Source organism: Tursiops truncatus, chromosome 4, assembly GCF_011762595.2.
Source record: "Tursiops truncatus isolate mTurTru1 chromosome 4, mTurTru1.mat.Y, whole genome shotgun sequence".
Taxonomy (NCBI): domain Eukaryota; kingdom Metazoa; phylum Chordata; class Mammalia; order Artiodactyla; family Delphinidae; genus Tursiops; species Tursiops truncatus.
In genome coordinates this window covers 76996628-77015004 of record NC_047037.1, presented here as the reverse complement: position 1 = coordinate 77015004, position 18377 = coordinate 76996628, and the positions used below count along the sequence as shown (strand labels likewise).

The 18377-nt window shown below is 37.6% G+C and overlaps 1 protein-coding gene across 9 annotated transcripts in view; it reads right to left on the bottom strand.

Moving 5' to 3' along the window:
• The window catches only part of POLQ (DNA polymerase theta), a 114742-nt gene extending 103972 nt beyond the window's left edge, over window positions 1–10770 (bottom strand). For 2 of the 9 annotated variants that reach the window (XR_004526393.2, XR_004526394.2), the window contains exons 1-5: window positions 10287–10768; window positions 9673–9852; window positions 7590–7720; window positions 5980–6136; window positions 4261–4369 (exon numbers count right to left, since the gene is read on the bottom strand). Coding sequence is in view for 7 of the 9 variants with exons in the window: in XM_033855781.2 (XP_033711672.1) it covers window positions 4261–4369; window positions 5980–6136; window positions 7590–7720; window positions 9673–9852; window positions 10287–10500 (791 nt within the window). In the remaining 2 variants the exon portion in view is untranslated. Of the gene's footprint in view, window positions 1–4260; window positions 4370–5979; window positions 6137–6669; window positions 6856–7589; window positions 7721–9672; window positions 9853–10286 lie in introns of those variants that run through there. The other 7 variants (XM_033855781.2, XM_033855780.2, XM_073804184.1 and 4 more) reach the window with 7 other exon arrangements.
• Window positions 10771–18377: the final 7607 nt, after the last annotated feature.

The window sequence follows — 18377 nt, the reverse complement described above, 5'->3', positions numbered from 1 at the left end:
TGTTTGTCTGTTTTGGAGATTAAACCCATGTCGGTCACTTTGTTTGCAAATATTTTCTCCTATTCTATGAGTTGTCTTTTCATTTTGTTTATGGTTTCCTTTGCTATGCAAAAGCTTTTAAGTTTAATTAGGTCCCACCTGTTAACTTTTGTTTTCATTTTAATTACTCTGGGAGGTGAATCCAAAAAGATCTTGCTGCAATTTATGTCAAAGAGTGTTCTGCCAAAGAGTGTTTTCCCCTAGGAATTCTATAGCATCTGGTCTTACATTTAGGTCCTTAATTCATTTTCAGTTTGTTTTTGTGTATGATGTTATGGAGTATTCTAATTTCATTCTTTTACATGTAGCTGTCCAGTTTTCGCAGTGCCACTTATTAAAGAAACAGTCTTTTCTCTATTGTATACTCTTGCTGCCTTAGTCGTAGATTAATTGACCATAGGTGCATGGGTTTATTTCTGAGCTTTCTATACTGTTCCATTGATCTATAAGTCTGTCTTTGTGCCAGTACTAAACTGTTTTGATTACAGTATGGTACTGGAACAAAGCTTTATAGTATACTCTGAAATCAGGGAGCCTGATTCCTCCAGATCCATTTTTCTTTCTCAAGATTGCTTTGGCTATTCGGGGTCTTTTGTGTTTCCATACAAATTTTAAGATTTTTTTGCCCTAGGTCTGCAAAAAAATGCCATTGGTAATTTGATAGGGATTGCATTGGTCTTCTATCTCCTTAGTTAGACTTATTCCTAGGATTTTTATTCTTTTTGATGCAATTATAAATAGGATTGTTTTCCTAATTTCTCTGATAATTCATGTCAGTATACAGAAATACAACAGATTTCTATATATTAATTTTGTATCCTACAACTTTACATAGTTCATCGATGAGTTCTAGTATTTTGGTGGTGTCTTTAGGATTTTCTGTGTATAGTTATCATGTCACCTGCAAACAGTGGCATATTTACTTCTTCCTTTCCAATTTGGATTCCTTTTATTTTTTTTTTCTTGTCTGATTGCTGTGGCTAGGACTGCCTTACTGTTCCACATCTTTGTTACCACTTAGTACTGTCAATCTGTTAGGTATTTTGGACAGTGTGTGGTAATAGCTCTTTGAAGAGGTAATTTACATTTCCTTGATTACTAATGAGATCAAGCACCATTTCATGTTTAGACACCATTTGGATACCCTCTTATAAATGTCTGTTCAAGTTCCTTACCCATTGATATATTAGATTGTATTTTTCCTCATTGACTTGTAGAATTGTTTTTAATGTTCAGGATAATGACTTTCCTCTTTCATTAATTTTTGTTCTTATCTTTATTATTTCTTTCCTTCCACTCTCTGTGGCATTATTTTACTATTCTTTTTCTAAGTTCTAGAGATGAATAAGTCATTAATTTTCCAGTCTCTCGTCTTTAATAATATACACACTGTATACTATCAATTTCCCTTTAAAAACAACTCTAGGGCTTCCCTGGTGGCACAGTGGTTGAGAGTTCGCCTGCCGATGCGGGGGACACGGGTTCGTGCTCTGGTCTGGGAAGATCCCACATGCCGCGGAGCGGCTAGGCCTGTGAGCCATGGCCACTGAGCCTGCGCGTCCAGAGCCTGTGCTCCGCAACGGGAGAGGCCACAACAGTGAGAGGCCTGCGTACCGCAAAATAAACAAACAAACAAACAAAAAAACAACTCTAGCTGCATTTCACAATTTCATTAGGAGATATTTTTATTATACTTTCATTCCAAACTATCTTCCTGTTTTTACTGTGATTATTTTTTTCACCCCAAAAGGGGTCAGAATTATTTATTAATTTCTAAATATGTGGGCATCTTTCAGTTATGTTTTTCTTATAGTTATTTCTAGCTTAATTCCACTGCTGTCAAAGAATATATTTTAAATGACTTAAATCCTTTAAATATGTTGTTTTATGGCCTAGCACATGATAGGGGTTTTTTTTTTTTGTAAATGTTTCATATGTAACTGAAAAGAATATATATACTGCTCTTATTTGGTAAATATTCTACATACATCCATTAGGTCAAATTTGCTAATTGTATTAGTCATATCTTCTATATCCCTACTAATTTGGGATATAGATGACTATCTGTATGTTTTCCCACATACTGCAAGAGATGTGTTAAAATCTCCCTAAACTGAAAGACACAAGCTCCTAGACTGAAAGCAACTACTGAGTACCCAGAACAATGTTAGAAAATAGACCAACACCAAGACACATCAGTGAAATTTCACAATACTAAGGAAGAAAAGGATCTCTTAAAAACTCTCAGAGAAAAATTTTAAAATTTATACAGGGCTTCCCTGGTGGCCCAGTGGTTCAGAATCTGCCTGCCAATGCAGGGGACACAGGTTCGAGCCCTGGTCCAGGAAGATCCCACATGCCGGGGAGCAACTAAGCCCGTGCGCCACAACTACCGAGTCTGCACTCTAGAGCCCACGAGCCACAACTACTGAAGTCCGCGCACCTAGGGCCTGTGCTCCCCAACAAGAGAAGCCACAGCAATGAGAAGCCTGCACACTGCAAATAAGAGTAGCTCCTGCTCACCACAACTAGAGAAAGCCCGCGCGCAGCAACGAAGACCCAACGCAGCCAAAAATAAATAAATAAATTTATAAAATTTATACAAAGGATGAAGGATTAGCATGGCACTGCATTTCTCAATAGTAATGAGAAAAATGAAGTACTATGTTAAAAACTCTAAAAGTGTTTAAAATCTTGACGTTTGTACCTGGAAAATCTATGAAATAATTGTAAGGCATTTTCAGACATGCTAATTTTTGCAAAATTTATACCCATAATAGCCTGTACACTGAAATAAAGTGGAACTTCCTAGAAGATATCCCCACTAAAATGAGAAAGTGAATCAAGAGAAATACATATGATCACAAAAAAGGAGGGCTCTGACTCAAGCCAACAGCAATGGGAATTAATGATAATGATAAAAAGAGATCTCAAGATAACTGTTGTACAGCACATATATAGATTAACCACCTATCTAAATTGGAACAACTCAGGAGGCTTTAGGAGAAACTTCTTCAAGAAAACAAATTGGGCAGAATAACAAATGTATTGGAACATACTGGGTGGAGATTTATATAAGTGGGGAAGAGGCTAGAGATAAATCAATGATAAGTTCACAGAAAACCAACTCATCAAACAAAAGACATTTATTAATTTCAGAGAAAACAAAAAGTTATTTAGGAAGTAAAAATAATCATAATATACCACATGGCTCAGTTGACAACGACACTTATATAGTCATAATAGTGTAATATTGAATACTGAACTAAGCAAAATTAGAACATAAGTATATTTGAAGAATGGGAATATAATGAGAGGATAAAGAAAGACTAAGGGGCTGGAGGAGATCAGGCAGAGTGAGTAAAGAATATAAAAAAGAGCTAGATCTTCATCTTCCATAGTAAAAAGTCAATATATAACGTGTAAAACTAAAAACTCAAGTAGCTATATTTAGAGATATCCGTGTAAACAGAATTTTTAAAAAGCTGTAAGAGGGGCTTCCCTGGTGGCACAGTTAAGAATCCGCCTGCCAATGCAGGGGACACGGGTTCAATACCTGGTCTGGGAAGATCCCACATGCCGCAGAGCAACTAAGCCCACGCGCCACAACTACTGAGCCTGAGCTCTAGAGCCCGCGTGCCACAGCTACTGAGCCCGAGTGACGCAACTACTAAGGCCCATGCGCCTGGAGCCTGTGCTCTGCAACAGGAGAAGCCACTGCAATGAGAAGCCCGTGCACCGCAACGAAGAGTAGCCCCCGCTCGCCGCAACTAGATAAAGCCCGCACGCAGCAACAAAGGCCCAACACAGCCAAAAATAAATAAATAAAATAAATTTTTTTTAAAAAAGAAAATAAGCTGTAAGAGTTGAAAATAGTTACCTCTGGAAAGTAGGGGATAAAGAAATGCTATTTTTCATAATTAGCCTTGACTACTTAAAAAGGATGTGTGTGCAGATAACAAATACAAAAACTGGATTTTAAAAATTCTATCATAAAAGTGGTGAGCAGTCAGAAATTTAAGAATGTTTTAAAAATAATCTAAAATCACTCTTAGTCTTAAGTACTTCTTTTGGAACAAAAATGAAATGCTGTACGTGAGTTTGTTCTAAATAAGTACTACCCTCCTCTGATGTATTTAACTCCTAGTTATTATGCACTTTTGCAAACACATTCTCAACATTCTTTGGAATCTCAGGAACTTAGTTATTTCAGGTACTTACCAAGATGCTGATTTCTGAGTAATATAGGAAATCTTGGTCAGCAGAAGTTCCAGCAGATACCCTCGGGGAGAGTCCCCCAGCATATGCAATTCATCCACAACCACCATTCCTAAAGAGATTTTCCAGATACTAGTTTTTACAGAATTTCACAATTCCAAGAATTTTAAGACTCAATATCTTGTATCTTGTACCATAAATAGCTGTCATTATAATACACTGCACGTAATACAAATTTCTAACCATAAAACAAAAATCAGATTCCACATAGCAGACAATTCTTGTCCAAGATATTTCAAGTATAATAAGTGGTCTTACCACAATGTATTCTGGATCTAAAAATCAATGATTAGCTAACTCAGGTCTAACTCAAGAAAAACTTTGTCGTGTTACTCAGACAATTCTTAATTGGCAACCTTGTAGAAATACATGTACAATGAAAATCAAGGACATCCACAACAATTATTCAGTGGGTTGACTTTTCTATGGGGAAAACAGCCAGGGCAACCATACTGATGTTAGCAAGTGCTTAGAAAAACAGAATCAGATCAGGAAGAAATAAATGATTTTAAGAGGATGTTTTTGTTTGATTATGGTAGACTAGTGACTCACCCTACTATAAAACATAAACATGATCGTAATTCCCTCCTCCCCTACTTGGAGAATCAAACCAGTCTATGCACTTGGAATAATGCTCAAGAAGTACTGAAATTTGTATCAACGAATGCCTCCTTTAAACATTTTCATAATATCATAGTTTGCATGTGCACTAGTGTCCCCCCCACAAATCCCCCTACAAAAATAAAGACCTTTCAGACTATTTCCTAATGGTACATGATGATCCTTTTCCTCATCAGTAAGCTATTTCCAAATCATATTGTATGATGACTTATTTCAGCATTCATTCATCCATCCAAAGAATATTTATTCTACCTAGTGTGCCAAGAACTGTGCTAGGTATAGTAGATATAACACTTAATCTGATATAACACAATCTGACAATTCTGATACAAACTGATGAATGTGATTTCTCTCTCCAAGCTTTATAGAGCGGAGCCTGTGTCTCATTAATCTTTGATTTTACTCCCCACCCCTACCCTACCCTAACTTTACCATTTACGTTCACCAGGAAAACAATGAGTAGCTAACTGATATTCTTGCAGCTTCTATTGCTGCTATAACCATTCTCTTCCTGTTGCTACCTCTACATAGTGGGCTTTCCCAAGTGGTTGGAAAAGGAAAAAAAAAAAGGATTAAGGTAGAAAAGTTCCAAGCTCAAATACAGTGCCAGTTTCTATAGCTCCCTACCATTTGCCTGCTAAATGGTAGCCTCTGGGTCCAGGCCTAATCTAGATACCACAGTACCAGAATATGATAATGAATACATATATACACTAACTGCAGAGATGGCAGGTGCTTCCTTCTATTCCTGGTAAACTTTAGATAGGAAAGAAGCAATGAGAAATGACTTGAGGGTTCAAGCATACCCTCTATGCTTTGTAAAGTGCAAAAATACAAGGAAGTAGAGTCAATAACATCAGTAGGATGCAAAACTTTTTTTTTTTTACAGAGTTCCTAACATTACAGATGCCAATTCTCACCTCTAGAAGTAGATGACAGACAATAGAATAAAACATAAGTCATACAGAAATCACAACAGCTTCACTCCATTCTATCAAAAATAGCAAGAGAAAGTATATACTTATTTTCTTATTTGCTTACCTAATAGATCCATCTTATTTTCCTCTATGAGGCGATTGATCAGACCATTGGCTCTCTCAATTGTGCAGACAGCAATATCCAAAGAAGAGAAATGCCCTGTTGGAGAGGTACTGCCCATATAACCATCTACTTTTATTCCTACTTCCTGAAACAGACTCTAAATTGAGTAAAAAGGAAAAATACAGGGGAAAGTATTTGAAATTCATGAATCTTAAATTGGTTCTTTCCCAAAACATAGACATAAGTATTCAAATACATTTATCAGATTACTGTTAGTTATTCCTGGTCAGGGCACACTGGTTCTTTTTAGAATCATATACTAAAAATAAGAAGTTCAGAACTGATAAAACTTAGTACAGAGATTTTCTGTTAAGACAGAGTCAAATAAAATGGCATACTTAATCAAATAAGTTCTAAGAGCTCTTTATAGAAATTAAAATTAAAGAAAAACTACCTTAAGCACTAACATTTTTAATCTAATAAACAAGCAAGAAACTCACTTTCTTTAAGTAACACTAATGTAATATTTTCAGAAACTTAATATTTTCAGAAATTTATACTTCGTGAGGAAAATATTCTCATTATCCCCCTAAAGATTAGTTTTTTATATAACAGAAGAAAAGGTTTCAAAAGTCAAATGCAATGGGACTTTGATGTTAATTTTTTTAGTTTAACTTTTAACTAACATACCTTCTCAGTAAAAAGGATCATCATTTTGTTACTTTGGTCTAAGTTGAAAGGATGTTACCATGTAAAACCAGCTTGGTTGGCTATTTGACCTCTGAAATAACTGTTAAAAAGATTTATAGAACCATTGAATTTTAGAGCTGTTCATTCAATAAAATGTTTCTGAGTGTTTACTAAGTTAACTCATAGTTAACCCCATAGTTTCATTTTACCAGTGAAAAAACTGAGGCCCAGCAGATTATGTATCTGGCCTGAAGACACAGGTAGTGACAAAACTGGGACTAGAACTCAGATTTTTTGTATTACCACTGCAATAATCTTGGCATTCCAAAATCACATTTTTTCTCTGCAGAAATCAGAATAAATTTATTCTATTTAATGAAGTATTGTATTTGTAAAAATACCTTAAAGACCAGTGAGCGTCACACAAATGTATACTGTTTTCATTCATTTTTGCAGGAGAACAGGAGAAGAAAACACAGGTTTGGAGCTTTACATAAGCACCAATGGATCTTGTTCTTCATCCTCTAACGTTCCCAAATGGCCTTGCATCAGGATGGGATATGCTTCCTCAAACATACTTCCTTTCCATGCTTCAGTCTAGTCCTACTATTCACTTAAGAGGTTGATTCTTAATTTGCACTTTGATATGCTAATTAAAGTACCCTGCCTATTTCCTAAGGAAAAGTTTATAAATTTTTACACAATTTTCACTGATTGCTCTTTGATTTAATGGCCCTTTCTCCTTTATGCAGTAATTTAAAAGTTTCCCCTCATAAATGGTCAACTTTTAAAGCTACATTGGGATGTAATAAAAGAAATTTTATTTTCCAATTGCTTTTATAATTCCATTTTAAATGAGTAAAGCCGAAGCTGCCAATAACAGGCCTTTCACAATTTCAAACTTAGTAAAAGAACATTACCTGGAAATAGTATTTCTTCTCTTTAGCCACAGAGACAAAGGGCAGAATAAATAGAGCTTTCTTCCGCGTTTCCAAGACCCGCTTCAAAATAAGTAGTTCAGCAACAAGAGTCTTCCCAGCACTTGTAGGAGCTAAAACAAGTTATTCGGCAAGGTTATCACAAAAAGAAGTAATATTTGATACACTGCATTAATAAATGTTTTAAATCATATCCAGTAACTAAATAGCCCAAGGCTAAACTATCATTAAGGCCCCAGCTAGCATCTGAAACCTTTATACCCTGAAATGCCCCTGACTTTAAACCAGGTTTCTAAATACTCTCACAGTGAAAATAGAGACAAATAAATCTTTACATCAAATAAATGATGAATATTACTGAGTACCTAGCTTATACCTAAAGATCCTTTCCTTTAAGTACTGAACAGTTAAAAGCCCTGCTTTGGAGAAATAGATAAAAAGCTTTAATACATTGTGATAGGAGCTATGATAGAAGTTGAGGGAGAAGAGCTGTAAGGAAGTTTATGGAAACAGAACTTATGAGAGCAAAGAAGGCAAGAAGAAAGGAATGCCAAGCAGAAAAAAACAGCATGTGTAAAGTTCTAGAGGAAAGTCTGGTATGTTCAGATGATAGCAAGTAATTTAGTAAGCCTGAAGTATAAAGTACAAGTAGGGGAGTGAAAACAGACATATGAAAGTGCCGCATGGAGAAGACTTTTATAATCCTACCATGTAAGGAATTTATCCTGAAAGCAATGCAGAGTGACTACTGAGTTTTATGAAAAGGAATGACAAAATCATATTTATACTTTAGAGAGATCACTTTTGGCTGCAGGAGCAAAGCAAGAGCAGAAAGAAAAGATTAACTAGTTAGAGAACTATTGCATAATCTAGAAGATGATAGTAAACTAGGTAATGGACCTAAGAACAGAGAGTAGTAGCCAGAATCAAGACATTTGAGGTAACAGACACTACACTTGGTGATTAATTAATGTGAGTTGGTGAGCAGAGTTATGAATGACACCCAAATTCTTGTTTAAGCAACTGAAACGGTCAGGCCATTCTACCAATGCCACCAACTGCCACTAGTTAGCATTAACTGAGTATTTCCTACATGCCAAAAACTTTTCTAAGCCCACACCCTGGCACTCATGCTCTCTGTGCGCGTAGGCGCTCGCTCCCTCCCTCCCTCTGCTTCTCTCTCTCAACTAATTTGCAAGGTTACACAGTCAGTAAACAGCCTGAACTTATATCTATTGATAGTTAACTCTCTAATCATTTTTGGCAGCCATAATGAAAATCTGGATGACTCACAATTTCAGAGAAAACTGATACAAAGGACGTACATCTTACCAAGTGATTAGATTCTAAAGTCAGTATACTAAGCACAGACGGTTAAAAATTATGTAAGTCAAAGTTGCTCTTGAAAGCCCATATAAACCTTTCATAAAGTATATTACATAGGGTTTTGTATATACAATCCTGTATAAGCAGGTCAATTTAGAAACATATAACATAAAATGTGCACACACTGAAAAGCAACTGAGATCAACTGTGGGAAGAGCACATTTACATCTCATACCGCACACTCACTCTGGGACATATGTTTTTTTGTTGTTGTTTTTTTTTTTTCTTTGCGGTGCGCAGGCCTCTCACTCTTGTGGCCTCTCCTGTTGCGGAGCACAGGCTCCGGATGTGCAGGCTCAGCGGCCATGGCTCACGGGCCCAGCTGCTCCGCGGCATGTCGGATCTTCCCGGACCGGGGCACAAACCCGTGTCCCCTGCATCGGCAGGTGGCCTCTCAACCACTGCGCCACCAGGGAAGCTCTGGGACACATGTTTTTTGAGAGGAATGGTAGGCAGATAATTCTGTTTAAATTGTTCGGTTTTTGCCTTCCCCCACCCTACCATCTAATGGAATTTTCATAATTTAAGTATGCATATGATGAAACTCTGCTTTTCAAATATTTTAAGACTTTCTCTAGTTATAAAGCACTCTCTCACCCACCTTACCTCAATAGAGTGTCCTTTACATTAATAATGTCTTAAAAATAGTAGAGAAATTAACTTGCACAAATTTGAATACCTGAATAGACTAAATTCTTTCCTTCCAGGACTTGTCCAAGCAAAAGGCACTCTGCTTGCCATTCAAACATCTTTTTTACACCAAAACTGTGATATTTCTCCAGAACCGCTGTAGGAAGCCCCCAATTTGCCAATAGCAGCTTGTCTACTTTATCGTCAGGAAACGTCTGCTTGCATTTCCCTTTTAGGAAAAAAAAGGAAATAGTTGAATTTAGTTCTAACATAAGACTTCAGTAATTTGCTTTCCACTGTGTTTTGGGATTCCTATGTGTTGTAAAGAGGCTATTTAAAGTACATCCTGACATAAAACACATACAATATAAGGATCTGTAAGGAGCACTGGGCAATATTAGGAGTGAATTCCCTACAGGTGATGAGATTTGGCCAGCTAGTAAGTTGTTTCTGTAAATAAAGGTCGAAAAGACCCAGAAACCACTTGAAGACAGTCGCTGAATATGGACTGAAAGCTCTTCCACGTCAACAGAAAGTGACGTGCCGCACCAGGTCCTAGTCACAAACTGAGAAAGGGGAGTAGAAGCCTAGCAGGCCATGCAAACGCGCGAGCTCCGCGCGGTGAGGACACCTCCCGACGAGTGGCCCGGCTGAGCTGCCTACCTCGCCCGCTGCCCACGGAGTGCCTGGGAGTACCTGCAGCTCTGGCCGGCGGGCGGCCGCGGTCCTTCAGGCTGCGTCTCAGGCCCGGGGGCGGGCTCAGCACCGGCCCCGAGAGGAGCAGGGGGCTGTCACTGCTGTCACCGCCACTTCCCGAAAAGAAGTCTGAGCCTGGTGCTGAACGTCGTCGTTTCCCACTCCAGCGAGTCAGATTCATCGCGAAATATTCTCGGCCATTCAGGGAAAGGCACAGTCCCAGCGTCCTCCCGCTCGGAAGAAACGGAAGTTGGCGACAGGTGCGGCCGCCATCTTCCCGCCACGGCTTTCAAACTCAGGCCTCCCAGCCCGCCCCGGAACCATAGAGTTCCCAGTGACGAGAGTAACCTGAGGACCATAGAATCGTGGGGAAGGAGGGGCTCTCGCTGGTGTCGTAGACCTCCGGCCTGTCACCTCGGTTGTCGGATAGTGAAAGAGAACCAGACTTGGACCTAGATTAAACGGGGGGAAAAACCAGACTCAGTATATATAATCTCCAATTATAATCATACTGGCTTAAAGTTTTTCCTTTTCTTTTTGTCCATGTCTGGTTTAAATAGCAAGTTTATGTTAACTTCATAAAATGAACTGCCCATAATAGGTAGAGAAGTAGCTCTATTTAACATATTGTATTTTTAAAACAATTATTACAAATTATATGTGCAAAATATTATACAAGTAAAATTTGGGATTTAGAATGAAGTGCAATTTACTCCTGCTTTACTTTCTGCTTTATAACAAGATATGGGAACATATGTATATGTATAACTGATTTACAGATGGTAGGGCAGAGGTTATTTCTGTACACAATTTCTACTTTAGCCATCATACGCTGTGAGGAATATGTGATGGAGAGATAGGGACTGCGGCCGATAGACCTCTTAGGTAGTAGAACGCTGCATAGAAGGGGCTCTGGATGTGCCCGAGTGATCATTCGGAGCCAAGAGTTTGTTAATGGATCTGTGCTCTACCTTTGGCAAGGTAGAATCAAACGAGTTCTGGACTTAAACTGATGCCAGTTAATCACCCAGTTGCACAATTCGTTTCACCAAGCAAATCTAGTCTGGGAAAGGCCTGCCCTGAAGGGGTGGTGCTTTTCTACAGCTCTAAAAGTCTCAAAAGGACCAGTCCAATAACAACAACAAAAATTCTCATATTTCCCGGACTTGTAGTCTGGGAAATAGGAGAATCAATTCTCCTGTGAAACCTTCCTTGTTAAAAGAAAAATTTTTTGGACAGTATTCTAAAATTCCACAAGATGGAGACATTACTCCATGAAGGAAACATTTTTCTTAGTTAACCTTTCTTGCAATCATTCACTCAACTAGTTATTGAGCGTCTACTACGTGCTAGGCATTGGGTATATGGCAGGGAAATGGAAGAAATGGCTCCTGCTCTCAAAGTGAAAGAGACTAGAGGAGACAGACATTAAACTAATTAATTAATTGATAATTTTAAATTGTACTATTGCTCAGGCAAAAAAGAATAGAGTGCTATCAAAGATATAAAAGGATCCTAATTTAGATTGTAGTCATGGAAGATCTTTCAGAGATGCAGTGTAGCATAGGGGTCAACAGTGCAGCAACTCTGTAGCCAATCAGTCTTTGTTTGAAGACTTAGTAGCTGTGTGATTTTGCTTAACCCCCTGAGCTTCCTTTTCCTCATCTATATGATGGAGATAATAAGAGTAACAACTATTTGGTTATTATTAGCACTAAGATAGTCATAGGTGTAAAGTGCTTACCACATAATAAGTGCTCTTCAGAGAAAGTGCTATATAAATATTCTAATATTGCTTCTAATATAAATCCAGCACTTCGATGGGAAAAGAATAAACCAAAGAAATCTCTGTCACAAAGTTATTCTATTTTTATTAGGTGAACTATAATCAAGTGAGAAAAATAATTACGAAGAAATTGAAAGGCATGGTTTGTGTCATCCTTCTAAAAAACCTAGAGAATATTTTAAAATTTACAATGTATTTCAAACATTCAACATAAATTTCTAATTTTAAAAAAAAACTCTTACAAAGACCTACTAGAGAATGGACTTGAGGATATGGGGAGGGGGAAGGGTAAGCTGTGACAAAGCAAGAGAGAGGCATGGACATATACACACTACCAAATGTAAAATAGATAGCTAGTGGGAAGCAGCCACATAGCACAGGGAGATCAGCTTGGTGCTTTGTGACCGCCTGGAGGGGTGTGATAGGGAGGGTGGGAGGGAGGGAGATGCAAGAAGGAAGAGATATGGGAACATATGTATAATTGATTTACTTTGTTATAAAGCAGAAACTAACACACCATTGTAAAGCAATTATACTCTAATAAAGATGTAAAAAAAACTCTTAGAAAATAGAAAAGAGAAGGTTACTTCTCAAAAATGTTAAACATTTTTTGTGCTAATAGTTACCATAATAATTAAAGCTAATACACCTGAAGTATTTCCCACCTGTCTTTTAACTGTAAGCTTGGATTCCTTGGAATTGTATCTGTGGTAATTCCTTAAGGTCTGCATTAAAGACCTTGAAAATTTTTTTGAATATATTTCTGTCAGCTACCTGGGAGACATATCAGTTCTGGCCCATTTTAAATGTAATCTCTGGGTTGGCATTTTTTAAGATATGGAAGTAGTAATGTTAGACACCAGAGCCAGATTTGGACAGCTTCCACACTCACCATCTCAATGTTCAGAAGAGATATTTCTCTGCTTTACTTTCTGAGGGAGCTGTCGTTTTGGGGTTTTGGCTTTATACAGGGGATTTTAGATCTTACCACCCACCCTGCTAGGAACACCAGATTCCTATCCCCCAGAACACATAATCCATTAAAATCCATACTCTAGACCACCAGGGATCAGCAGACATCACTATGAAAAATTCTGATTCTAACGCTTCACTTCTCTACTTACTCCTTTTATTAAGGAGTCAAATGTCAAATTTTTTGACTGACAAGGAAATCTCTGATTTTACCAGTTTAGTCATGAATTTTAAAGGAAGTATTTTTTATATAACATCCAGAATTTTAAGGAAAGTGTGCTGTTCTAGAAGTGGTTTCTTGTTTGGCCTAATATTGCTAAAGACAGAAGTAAAGGAAACTCAATAACAATTGATGTACCTTCAAAGATGTCATCTGATTATTTTAGTAAGTTGCACAAATAATGAAGAGTGGTTTATCCATTGAAATTGCAGAGGTTATATGAAAAAATGAAATTTACACAAACTAAATTGTGAATTGACTAAAACAGAAACATCTAACCAGACTAAATAAATTCTGTGCTTCTCAGGGATGTAACGTACAACATGATAAATATAATTAACACTGCTGTATGTTACATATGAAAGTTGTTAAAAGAGTAAATCCTAAGAATTCTCATCACAAGAAAAAACTTTTTTTCTATTTCTCTGTTTGTATCTATATGAGATGATGGATATTTATTAACTTATGGTGATAATCTTTTCATGATGTATGTAAGTCAAATCATTCTGCTGTACACCTTATACAGTATTGTATTTCAATTATATCTCAATAAAACTGGAAGAAAAAAACAATAAAAAAAAACTATGTGCTTCTCACATGAGTGGAAGTGATTGGCAAAAATAGAAACAGCTGGAAAATACACTTGATCAGAAACGTGGGATGCAGGATAGCCTCATCCACCAGAGGGCAGACAGCAGAAGCAAGAAGAACTACAATCCTGCAGCCTGTGGAACAAAAACCACATTCACAGAAAGATACACAAGATGAAAATGCAGAGGGCTATGCACCAGATGAAGGAACAAGATAAAAACCCAGAAAAACAACTGAATGAAGTGGAGATAGGAAACCTTCCAGAAAAAGAATTCAGAATAATGATAGTGAAGATGATCCAGGACCTCGGAAAAAGAATGGAGACAAAGACCGAGAAGATGTAAGAAATGTTTAACAAAGATCTACAAGAATTAAAGAACAAACAAACAGAGATGAACAACACAATAACTGAAATGAAAAATACACTAGAAGGAATGAATGGCAGAATAACTGAGGCAGAAGAATGGATAAGTGACCTGGAAGACAGAATGGTGGAATTCACTGCCATGAAACAGAATAAAGAAAAAAGAATGAAAAGAATTGAAGACAGCCTAAGAGAGCTCTGGGATGACATTAAATGCAACAACTTTCACATTACAGGGGTCCCAGAAGGAGAAGAGAGATAGAAAGGACCCGAGAAAATATTTGAAGAGATTATAGTCAAAAAGTTCCCTAACATGGGAAAGGAAATAGCCACTCAAGTCCAGGAAGTGCAGAGAGTCCCATATAGGATACACCCAAGGAGAAACACACTGAGACACATAGTAATCAAATTGGCAAAAATTAAAGACAAACAAAAATTATTGAAAGCAGCAAGGGAAAAATGACAAATAACATACAAGGGAACTCCCATAGGGTTAATAGCTGATTTCTCAGCAGAAACTCTACAAGCCAGCAGGGAGTGGCATGATATACTTAAAGTGATGAAAGGGAAGGACCTACAACCAAGAATACACTACCCGGCAAGGATCTCTTTCAGATCCGATGGAGAAATCAAAAGCCTTACAGACAAGCAAAAGCTAAGAGAATTCAGCACCACCAAACCAGCTCTACAACAAATGCTAAAGGAACTTCTCTAGGTGGGAAACACAAGAGAAGAAAAGGACCTACAAAAACAAACACAAAACAATTAAGAAAATGGTAATAAGGACATACATATTGATAATTACCTTAAATGTGAGTGGATTAAATGCTCCTGCCAAAGGACACGGGCTTGCTGAATGGATACAAAAACAAGACCCATATATATGCTGTCTACAAGAGACTCACTTCAGACCTAGGGACACATACAGACTGAAAGCGAGGGGATGGAAAAAGATATTCATGCAAATGGAAATCAGAAGAAAGCCTGAGTAGCAATACTCATATCAGATAAAATAGACTTTAAAATAAAGAATGTTACAAGAGGGCTTCCCTGGTGGCGCACTGGTTGAGAGTCCGCCTGCCGATTCAGGGGACACGGGTTCATGCCCCAGTCTGGGAAGATCCCACGTGCCATAGAGCGGCTGGGCCCGTGAGCCATGGCCACTGAGCCTGCACATCCGGAGCCTGTGCTCCACAACGGGAGAGGCCACAACAGTGAGAGGCCTGCGTACCGCAAAAAAAAAAAAAAAAAAAATAATGTTACAAGAGACAAGGAAGGACAATACATGATCAAGGGATCAATCCAAGAAGATGATATAATAATTATAAATATATATGCACCCAACATAGGAGCACCTCAATACATAAGGCAACTGCTAGCAGCTATAAAAGAGGAAATCGACAATAACACTATAATAGTGGGGGCTTTAACACCTCACTTACACCAATGGACAGATCCTACAGACAGAAAATTAATAAGGAAACACAAGCTTTAAATGACACAATACACCAGATTGATTTAATTGATATTTGTAGGACATTCCATCCAAAAACAGCAGAATAAATTTTTATCTCAAATGCACATGGAACAATCTGCAGGCAAGATCACATCTTGGGGCACAAATCAAGCCTCAGTAAATTTAAGAAAACTGAAATCACATCAAGCATCTTTTCTGATCAAAACGCTACGAGGGGTTTCCCTGGTGGTGCAGTGGTTGAGAGTCCGCCTGCCGATGCAGGGGACACGGATTCGTGCCCCGGTCCGGGAAGATCCCACATGCCGTGGAGTGGCTGGGCCCGTGAGCCATGGCCGCTGAGCCTGCGCATCCAGAGCCTGTGCTCCACAACGGGAGAGGCCACAACAGTGAGAGGCCCGCGTACCGCAAAAAAAAAAGAAAAAAACCCTATGAGATTAGAAATCAATTACAGGGGAAAAAACGTAAGAAACACAAACACATGGAGGATAAATGATACTTTCTAAATAATCAAGAGATCACTGAAGAAATCAAAGAGGAAATCAAAAATACCTAGAAACAAATGACAATGAAAACACGACGATCCAAAATTATGGGATGCAGCAAAAGCAGTTCTAAGAGGGAAGTTTATAGCTACATAAACCTACCTCAAGAAAGAAGAAAAATCTCAAATAAACAATGTAACCTTACACCTAAAGGAACTAGAGAAAGAAGAACAAACAAAACCGAAAGTTAGCAGAAGAAAAGAAATCATAAAGATCAGAGCAGAAATAAATGAAATAGAAACAAAGAAAACAATAGCAAAGATCAATAAAACTAAAAGCTGGTTCTTTGAGAAGATAAACAAAGATGATTAGCCAGACTCATCGAGAGAGAGGGAGAGGAATCAAATCAATAAAATTAGAAATGAAAAAGGAGAAGTTACAACAGACACTGCAGAAATACAAAGCATCCTAAGAGACTACTACAAGCAACTCTATGCCAATAAAATGGACAACCTGGAAGAAATGGACAAATTCTTAGAAAGGTATAACCTTCCAACACTGAAACAGGAAGAAATAGAAACTATGAACACACTAATCACAAGTATTGAAATTGAAACTGTGATTAAAATTCTTCCAATAAACAAAAGTCCAGGACCAGATGACTTCACAGGTGAATTCTACCAAACATTTAGAGAAGAGCTAACACTCATCCTTCTCAAACTCTTCCAAACAATTGCAGAGGAAGGAACACTCCCAAACTCATTCTATGAGGCCACCATCACCCTGATACCAAAACCAGAGAAAGATACTACAGAAAAGGAAAATTACAGACCAATATCACTGATGAATATAGCTGCAAAAATCCTCAACAAAATACTAGCAAACATAATCCAACAATACATCAAAAGGATCATATACCATGATCAAGTGGGATTTATCCCAGGGATGCAAGGATTCTTCAATATATGCAAATAAATCAATGTGATACACCATATTAAAAAATTGAAGAATAAAAACTATATGATCGTCACAATAGATGCAGAAAGAGCTTTTGACAAAATTCAACACCCATTTATGATAAAAACTCTCCAGAAAGTCGGCATAGAGGGAACATACCTCAACACAATACAGGCCATAGATGACAAACCCACAGCAAACATCATTCTCAATGGTGAAAAACTGAAAACATTTCCACTAAGATCAGGAACAAGACAAGGATGTCTACTCTCACCACTATTATTCAACATAGTTTTGGAAGTCCTAGCCACGGCAATCAGAGAAGATTGCCGAATACAAACTGGAAAAGAAGAAGTAAAACTGTCACTGTTTGCAGATGACATGATACTATACATAGAGAATCCTAAAGATGCCACCAGAAAACTACTAGAGCTAATCAATGAATTTGGTAAAGTTGCAGGATACAAAATTAATGCACAGAAATCTCTTGCATTCCTATACACTAATGATGAAAAATCTGAAAGAGAAATTAAGGAAACACTCCCATTTACCATTGCAACAAAAAGAATAGAACACCTAGGAATAAACCTACCTAGGGAGACAAAAGACCTGTATGCAGAAAACTATAAGACACTCTTGAAAGAAATTAAAGATGATACTCACAGATGGAGAGATATACCATGTTCTTGGATTGGAAGAATCAATATTGTGAAAATGACTATACTACCCAAAGCAATCTACAGATTCAATGCAATCCCTGTCAAATTACCAATGGCATTTTTTACAGAACTAGAACAAAAAACCTTAAAATTTGTATGGAGATACAAAAGACCCTGAATAGCCAAAGCAGTCTTGAGGGGAAAAAACGGAGCTGGAGGAATCAGACTCCCTGGCTTCAGACTATACTACAAAGCTATAGTATATAAGAGAATATGGTACTGGCACAAAAACAGAAATATAGATCAATGGAACAGGATAGAAAGCCCAGAGATAAACCCACGCACCTATGGTCACTTAATCTATGACAAAGGAGGCACGGATATACAATGGAGAAAAGACAGTCTCTTCAGTAAGTGGTGCTGGGAAAACTGGACAGCTACATGTAAAAGAATGAAATTAGAACACTCCCTAACACCATACACAAAAATAAACTCAAAATGGATTAAAGACCTAAATGTAAGACCAGACACTATAAAACTCTTGGAGGAA